General features: G+C 41.0%; 1 protein-coding gene across 1 annotated transcript; it reads left to right on the top strand.

Annotated features, from left to right (window-relative positions):
- Positions 1-2116: 2116 nt before the first annotated feature.
- Positions 2117-9033, top strand: LOC144043954 (potassium voltage-gated channel subfamily V member 2). The gene is made up of 4 exons (XM_077558076.1): positions 2117-2844; positions 4659-5292; positions 5955-6080; positions 8588-9033. The coding sequence occupies exons 1-4, from the start codon at positions 2318-2320 to the stop codon at positions 8903-8905; spliced, it is 1605 nt and encodes a 534-aa protein (XP_077414202.1). The 5' UTR covers positions 2117-2317; the 3' UTR covers positions 8906-9033.
- Positions 9034-9281: the final 248 nt, after the last annotated feature.

Raw genomic sequence — 9281 nt, forward strand, 5'->3', positions numbered from 1 at the left:
GGAACATGACTTGCGCTGTAAAATGTGACTACACACACAAAACAACAGGAAAACCATAATAGAACTGGCATTACTCAGAGGTACTTAAAATGGTAACAGACGTGCTGAGTCCCAGCCCCATTTATATGTGGGTGTGCACACTTGTGCAACTACATTACTATCAGAGTCTATTTTTACTTCCACTCTCAAAAGGCTTTCATTTGATTTTCAATTGGGTTGTACATGTTATAGGTCAGAATAACATTGGAAAAAGTTTGGAAAGGATTTATCTTGGTCTCTTTTTTGGGTATCACAAACACCTGGCATTCCAACAGGGAATGTGCAGAATTTATATGTACATGGTCAGTACTAAATATCAATGTTTTGTAAATGCTCAAGTTTGAATGACAAGGTATTCATTTTACAAAGCATTTATCATTTTGGATTAGTGTAGTGCCGAACTCCATTTCATAATACTGAGAATTGTTAACCCCGCCGTGAGCCGGCACCTTAGCATGGTGGAGAGGTTTGTGTATCCCAATGATCCTAGGAGCTATGTCGTCTGGGGCTTTACGCCCCTGGCAGGGTCACCCGTGGCAAACAGGTCCTAGGTGAGGGGCTTGACAAAGCACGGATCAAAAGACCCCTATGATGACGAAATAAATAAATAAATGGGCTACTGTTTCCCTTGCCCGGACGCGGGTCACCGGGGCCTCCCTCTGGAGCCAGGCCTGGAGGTGGGGCTCCACCTGGAGCACCTGGTGGCCGGGCCCAGACCCATGGGCCTCGGCTGGGCCCAGCTCGAAGAGGCAACGTGGGTCCCCCTTCCCTTGGGCTCACCACCGGTGGGAGGGGCCAAAGGGGTCGGGCGCGTAGTGGGCTGGGCGGGGACCTTGGCGGAGAGATCCCCGGATCCTCTTAGGACATACAGTAGAATGTCACCTCTCTGGCGGGGAAGGAGCCCGAGCAGGTGTGTGAGGCCGAGAAGTTCTGACTAGACATAGTTGGACTCGCCTCTACACACAGCTTGGGCTCTGGTACCAGTCCTTACCAGGGGTTGGACTCTCTTCCACTCTGGAGTTGCCCACGGTGAGAGTGTGCTGGAGAGCGCTCTCCCTGGGGACTCCCTCGTTTTGCTGGGGGACTTCAACGCTGGGCAATGACAGTGGGACCTGGAGGGGCGTGATTGGGAGGAATCAATACCTTCCCCGCCCCCCGATCAGAACCCGAGTTGTGTTCTGTTATTGGACTTCTGTGCTCGTCAAGGATTGTCCATAACAAACAGCATGTTCAAACATAGAGGTGCCCATATGTGCACTTGGCACCAGGACACCCTAGGCTGCAGTTCGATGATCGACTTTGTAGTAGTGTGACCTCCCTGAAGAGGTGTTCCGGCCGGGCATGTCTCACCGGCGGGAGGCCCCGGGGACGACCCAGGACACGCTGGAGGGACTATGTCTCTCGGCTGGCCCGGGAACGCCTTGGAATCCCGCCGGAGGAGCTGGTTGAAGTGGCTGGGGAGAGGGAAGTCTGGGCATCCCTCCTAAAGCTGCCGCCCCCGCGACCCGACCTCGGATAACCGGTAGAAGAGTGATAGATGAAATAAAAAAATAAAAAAATTTAAAAAGAGAGAGCAATGATGATGACATGTCAAATCGGTAAAATCGCCGAATGAACAATACTGAGTTCTCCATAAAAAAATAAAAAATAAAAAAATAAATAAAAATAAAATAAAAAAAGAAGATAGATAGATGGATGGATTGAGAACTGTTAAATTCATTTTCAAGATCCGAGTCAACCAATCAACAGTGGGAGAGCATTCTCGTTCATTTTAAAGGCAGTGCAAGTATTATTGTTTTTTTTTTGTGAACAGATTCATGGTGAATACTCACAAATGTGTCCTTGAGAAACATATATGATAAACAAGCTAACGAGCAGGATCGTCTGCCTCCATCATTATTCTGGGCTCGGATGTTTGACATCTTCGTTAGTCATGCAACACCATCATCCCAACACTCTCGTCGCCGTCAGAGCTCCAAGCCTTAAATCACAACACTAATCCCCGTGAACAGTATTTTTAACTTGCGTTTGGACAGAAAGAGCAGCAATAGGATTAGAGAATCAGTGAGGCGGCTGAATCCCCAACTCATGCAGCTGATCTTCTTGCATGCTGAGAGACCGGCACTGCAGCTTTTTCAACCTGTAAGCATTTTTCCACCTCACGGAGGACGGCGGGTTTAAATGGCGATTCTACGGAATATTGCTGTCGTTGTCATTCGCTGACTTCATCTATAGAATTCGCTTCATTCGGTTGAAAGTGCTGTGAGGAGCCGCCAGGATGGAGGTTATAAAACCCAAAATGAAAGTGCTGAAGAAGCGGCGCTCGAGTCTTTTCGCCACAATGAAACGGGACAAAAGCGTTTCGCTAAGCATCGAGGAGCAAGAGAGCGAATTCCCTTTTTCTCAGGACAGTTCTGTGAAGTTATGGACTTCCATGGACAACCTGGACACTCCGGAAGGGAAGAAAGCGCCGAGTCAAAACGCATCCAAACTGAGGAAAGCAAACATCGTGAACCTCAACGTGGGCGGGAAGGTGTTTCACATCCCGAAACATCTGGTCCTGCGACATCCCAAAACCCGGATTGGGATCTTGGCCCTGTGTGAAGATCCGACCAAGCGTATGACGCTTTGCGACGATTACAACGTTCTGAACAATGAATTCTTTTTTGACAGGGACCCAATGTTTTTCCATTACATCTTCCACTATTACTGCAGCAATGTCTTGTGGGTGATGGACAGTCTCTGCCCTGTCAATTTTGAGGAAGAGATGGCTTTTTGGGGGCTGAAACTGAAGGACACGCCCAGGTGTGGTATTCATTATTTCGTCGCTGTCCTGTGAAAAACACTTATTTTCATTTTTTATTAGTTTATTTATTTACATTTTTGGAATGTCCACATTCAGTTTCATCCTATAAAAGTAAAAATGTGAAAAAATGACAAAGATGGACATAAGTGTTTTTCACAGGACAGCGACGATATTCTCTATTACAATAAATCTCACAGTCAAATTTGACCTGTTTCGACAATAAAAAAATTAGGGCTGTCAAAATTATAGCGTTAACTCTGGAGATTAATTTAAATTCTTTAAGGCTTTAATTTTTTTTAACTCAGTTAACTCAATTTTATTTACTTCCACTTAACCAGTGGCGCGAAGATGGATATTGATCGTTTTGTTCAACAGCTGTATTATACAGAAGAATTCTATTCAAGATCAAAGAAAGCTATTAGAACAGTCTGACTCTAAATATACTTTCTATTGATGCTTTTACATTAATTCCAAAATTTTACTCTTGTAAATATCTGCTACAAGCTTTGCAGAAAAAAGTAGAAGCAGAAGTAGAAAAAATGCGATTAATTGCGATTAGTCATGATTAATTGTGAAAAATTGTGCGATTAATTAGTTAATTAGTCTTTGACTCTAAATATAATGTCTATTGATGATTTTACATTAATTCCAAAATTTTACTCTTGTAAATATCTGCTACAAGCTTTGCAGAAGAAAGTAGAAGCAGAAGTAGAAAAAATGCGATTAATTGCGATTAGTCATGATTAATTGTGAAAAATTGTGCGATTAATTAGTTAATTAGATTAATTAGTCTTTGACTCGAAATATATTGTCTATTGATGATTTTACATTAATTCCAAAATTTTACTCAGGTAAATATCTGTTAAAGGCTTTGTAGAAAAAAGTACAAGCAGAAGTAGAAAAATTAGATTATTTGCTATTAATCACGATTAATTATGGAAAATTGTGCGATTAATTAGATTTCAAATGTAATTGCTTGACAGCATTATACAAAAAAATAATTATTTATATTTATATTTAATTAAAATATTTAATTAAAAATAATGCAATTAATTTTTTTATTGTAATAAATCAGCATGACTTCACTATTTAACTCACGATTAATCACAAATTTTATACCTGTTCTAAATGTACAATAATTATTTTTTTAGGTTTTCATACGCTTGTTAACAAAAGTAGAAAAAAAATGTTAAACTAATAGAAATAGTTCAAATTAATTTTTGACGTTTATAACCGTCAATGGCAGTGAATGAATAAAAAAAAAAAAAAAAAAAGAAAACATTGTAAAAAATTTGGGGTGTCAGGTGATTAAAATTTGTAATTGTAATTAATCATATGACTTCATTAGTTAACTCACAATTAATCACAAATTTTATATCTGTTCTAAATGTAAAATAATTATTTTTTTAGGATTTCATACTCATGTTAACAAAAGTAGAAAAAAAATGTTAAACTAATAGAAATAGTTCAAATGAATTTTTGACGTTTATAACCGTCAATGGCAGTGAATGAATTAAAAAAAAGAAAAAAGAAAACATTATAAAAAATTTGGGGCGTCAGGCGATTAAAATTTGTAATTGTAATTAATTATATGACTTCATTAGTTAACTCACGATTAATCACAAATTTTATATCTGTTCTAAATGTACAATAATTTTTTTTTTAGGTTTTCATACTCTTAACAAAAGTGGGAAAATATGTTTAACTAATAGAAATAGTTTAAATGAATTTTTGACGTCTATAGCCGTCAATGGCAGTGAATGAGTTAACACACAATAAAATCGACTTCCTTACGCGTTCTCGCTCTTCTCAGGTGCTGCCGTATTCTGTTTGAGGAGAAGGTGGACGACATAAGAGACCAGCTGAAGGTCAACCAGGAGCTGATCGACGAGATCAAACCTCACCAGGACGACGAGGGCTACAAGGTCATGTTTCTCGGTGGCTTCCGCAAGATCCTCTGGGACCTGATGGAGAACCCGTACTCTTCCATGCCGGCCAAAGCCTTTGCGGTCTTTTCCAGTCTCTTTGTGCTCATCTCCATCGTTTCCATGACGATGAACACGGTGAAAGAACTCCGGCAATACAAAATGGCCGGCAAAACCTACATGGAGTGGGTGGAGATCGCCTCCATCCTTTTCTTCACCTTGGAGTACTTCTTGCGCTTGCTCACCACGTCGGACATCAAACATTTTGTCAAGAGCGCCCTCAACTTTGTCGACATCGTGGCCGTCATGCCCTACTTCATCCAGATCATGTTCGAGGTGTTTGTGATCGATGCGGAGGACATGAGCGCCAAGGAGGATTTGAAGGCCATGGCGAGGGTCAGCAAAGTCAGCAAGGTGCTCAAAGTTGTCAAGCTGATGCGCATCTTCCGGATCCTCAAGCTGGCGCGTCACTCGACGGGCATGAGGGCCTTTGGGTTCACCATTCGGCAATGTTCGGAGCAGGTAGGAAACAATTGCGAAACAGGATTCCCATTGAAGACGGTCTTCTGCCCAGATGTAGTCATAACTGTTTTAATTTCCTTATTTCCTCAGTAGAACTTTTATCTGTGGATGTGTCTTTGTGAGTGTTGTCGCGATTTCTGCCGGCCATGTCTGGAGGGCCTCCTCTATTTCCACAACAATAGACCATTTGTCTGTGGTTGAAGTCAATGTGTTAGTATGATGTTTTTAAAGCATCTCATGTCCGGTGAACTCCGGGTGGGCTGTTTGCTGGGGGCTTTGTGGTACCGCCCTTCAAGATAGTATAAGAATGTGAACTCCGGGTGGGCGGTTTGCTGGGCGCTTTGTGGTACCGCCCTTCAAGATAGTATAAGAATGTTGTAAGTCCACTGTAATCTTCGCACTTGTGAGAGGCTGCAGCCATTGTCTGGAACTCACTTGTGCCCGGAATATTCTGTAGAAATAAAAGCTTCGAAGTGACTGTTCATCGATCTCCAGCCTGCATTCGGATAACCAACATTCTCACTACCCGAAAGAAAACGAACATGCGAAGAAAAGACTATTTTCTTCAACACCAACCCCCACCTCAGGAAACGATACAATTTCATGTAATTGTATCTTATAAAATCTATACTGAACAATAATATCCTATTATTGTCTTTTAGGTGTGTTGTCTATTTCTCTTCATTGCCATGGGCATCTTCACCTTCTCAGCTCTGATGCATTCAGTGGAGGTGGACCAGCCTGGGACGCCGTTCAGCAGCATTCCAGATGCCTGGTGGTGGGCAGCGGTAAGGGTCATGACCATGTACTGACTTCATAGCAGGTGGATCCCATTTTGAATTAAAAAAAATAATCGAATGATTTTATCATAACAAACAGCTTGGCTCTGACAAATTTTACATAATCTCACAAAGTCCCTGATGTCGTCATATGTCATTTATTTTGTTTATATATAAGGCTTCCTTGTGTTGCTAAAATTTGTAGTTTTAGTCCATTTTTTTCCCATTTTCATTCAGGGACTTTATTTTTATTTTTTATAGGACCCGGTGGCAGCTGTTGCTTATGTAGTGTGTGTCTAATCCTCTGTGATACGGTCTGGTGTGACTCAGTGATTACATTTGAAGGAATTTTCAACTCATTCCTAAAAAGTTCATCAACTTTTCAGCTGTTAAAATCATCAAACTGATTTTGCTGTTCGGAGTTGGCAGTTTACTGATTTATTTAAGTACGGATGACGCTGGCAGCACTATTACACTCTAAAAACATTTGTGTCGAAAGTAACCTCATTATGGATCAAAAAAGGACTGATCCACTTTATGGGTCAATTTGACCCAACTTTCTGGGCAGGTTGTTTTATACAAAATGACCCACTTGTTTTTTTTTTTTTACCCAAATAAAGGATCTGACCAATATTTTGAGTTGTTTTACACAAAAAAAACATTTCTTGACTCAACATTGGGTCAAATTGACCCAAGTAGAGGATCGGTGCATTTTTTACCCATAGTTGGGTTATTTTTTAGAGTGTAGGATTAGCAAAATTGCCCGTTATGACAAAGAGCCTGTAGCGTGTTGTCAACACTCATATACAAGCGACGAGTGAGCTCAATGGCAGACTGGATGCGATTCCTGAGCTCCTTTGCAAGATGGAAAACAACGTGGAACAGTTGACGGCTCTCTTTGAACTAATGGCCACAAAATCGGCTAATTGATGACCATCGAGAGGTCCGGGCAGAGACTAAAGTCAGCCTGATTGATCTAAAAGCATCTGTTATTTTGTCTAGGCCTCGAGGAGGCCATTATGTATTTCCTGGAGTTTTTACTCCATTAACTCCCTTCCCTAGTGCTTCATGACCTTATCAGGACTCACGAGGTTGTCCCCACAGCAAGGAGACGATGTGTTTCGGCGAACTTACCCATACACACACAATGCAATACACAACCTTATTATCAATGCCTATCGTCAGCTACCCCGCCCCCATTCCTTCTTCTATTGCAGTGCAGGAGCATTGGGAGGTGGCGCCTATTTATGGCTGCAAATGCCTGCTTAGTGCACCTGGGCGGTAATGTCGCACGCTCGATACCCCTTCTATCCCACTTTTACACGTGCCAGTATTCGAGCTGCGGACTGTATACTGAGTTTTTGTAACCTATTATACACGTGAAAATGACAAGATGACGTCAATTGTGTTAAAATGTTTAAAATGGTGCCTTTGTTTGCGTTAATTTTTGTGCTATATTGCGACATGCTAGTTAGCTGACTACACCCCAGAAATGCATTTTTATTCAGGTGGTCCTGCTTTAGAGCGCCTCGTTGTCAGCCGTGAGTGCACACATGTCTGGCAAAGACAGGTGGTAGAAGAGGGGCATCTGGAGGAGAGTTATTTAACTCATTCACTGCCATTGACGGCTATAGATGTCAAAAATTCATTCAAACTATTTCTATTCGTTTCAAATTGTGGTCAGTCATGAGTTAACTATTGAAGTCACGCGATTAATAACAATTAAAAAATGTAATCGTCTGACGCCTCTAATTTTTTAATAATATTTTCTTTTTTGTTTAATTACTTAATTATTTAAACTCAAAATTAATCACAAATTTTATATCTTTTCTAAATGTACAATGTACATTTTTCCCTAGGTTTTCATACTCTTGTTACCAAAAATGAAAAAAAGTGCAACAGATATAAAATTTGTGATTAATTTTGAGTTTAAATAATTAAGTAATTGAACAAAAAAGAAAATATTATTAAAAAATTTGAGGGGTCAGACGATTAAATTTTTAAAATTGTAATTAATCGCATGACTTCACTAGTTAACTCATGACTAATCACATTTTATATTTGTTCTAAATGTACAATACATTTTTTTCTAGGTTTTCATACTCTTGTTAACAAAAGTGGAAAAAAAATGTGAAACTAATAGAAATAGTTCAAATGAATTTTTGACGTCTATAGCCGTCAATGGCAGTGAGTGAGTTAAAAAAGTCAGTCTTGATAGCCATTGTTTGGACTGGGGATTCAGGTTGGCGTGGCCACTTTAGAGTGCCTCATTGTCCCGGAGGGATAGATCCCAACCAATGGAGCCTTTAAGGATATACATTTTTGTGGCTCAATCAGATGCTAAATGAAGTAGCATCTCTATTTCCAGGTTGTGGTATTGACAAAGTTGACAGTTGAGTGGGGCGTGGCTTCAACGCAATTAGCAAACACGGTCACGCTTGATTTTGTACACTTTTTCTATAGCAGACATATTTATTTGGACTTTTCGGGAGCTAAGTTTTGACCTCTTTGTTTAGGTGAGCATCTCCACTGTGGGTTACGGAGACGTGGTCCCCATTTCCTATCTGGGTCGCTGCGTGGCCTTCGGCTGCATCTCCTTCGGCATCATCCTCAACGGCATGCCCATCTCCATCCTCTTCAACAAGTTTTCCGACTACTACGCCAAACTGAAGGAGCAAGAATACACCTTTTCCAACACCGAGCGCACCTTCCAGCTCCAGAAACGTCTGCAGAACAAGTGCAACAGCTGCTTGCAACCGCAGGCGGAGGACTCCGACGACGAGGTCCACTATCGGCCCGGCGGAAGGCAGACTACTTTCGAGGCGGAAGAGTAGGGAAAAAAAGCAGCCAGATTGCGACCTCACTAAGCCGAAATGGCCTTACCACGCGTGGGTCTCCAAAGTGTCAAACCCGCATCTGCTTGCTATTTCTGGAGAAGGATGCATTATAAACAAAGACAACTACCAGATAATACTGCTGCTATGTTCCAAAAAATACAAAGATGCTCACGTGTGTACATATGTACAGTAAATAATAATGGCGATATGCAAAGGGTATTATTAAAGAAGACATATTCTCGACTCTGTTCATGTCAATTCATGCAAATTCCAAGTATGGCAATTCGAGTAACTATTTTTCACAACAACAAAAAAAACCCCACAATGAACAAAACTGCAATGGCGGGGCGCGTCAATACATTTTGAGCATCCA

Source organism: Vanacampus margaritifer, chromosome 2 (assembly GCF_051991255.1).
Source record: "Vanacampus margaritifer isolate UIUO_Vmar chromosome 2, RoL_Vmar_1.0, whole genome shotgun sequence".
Lineage (NCBI taxonomy): Eukaryota > Metazoa > Chordata > Actinopteri > Syngnathiformes > Syngnathidae > Vanacampus > Vanacampus margaritifer.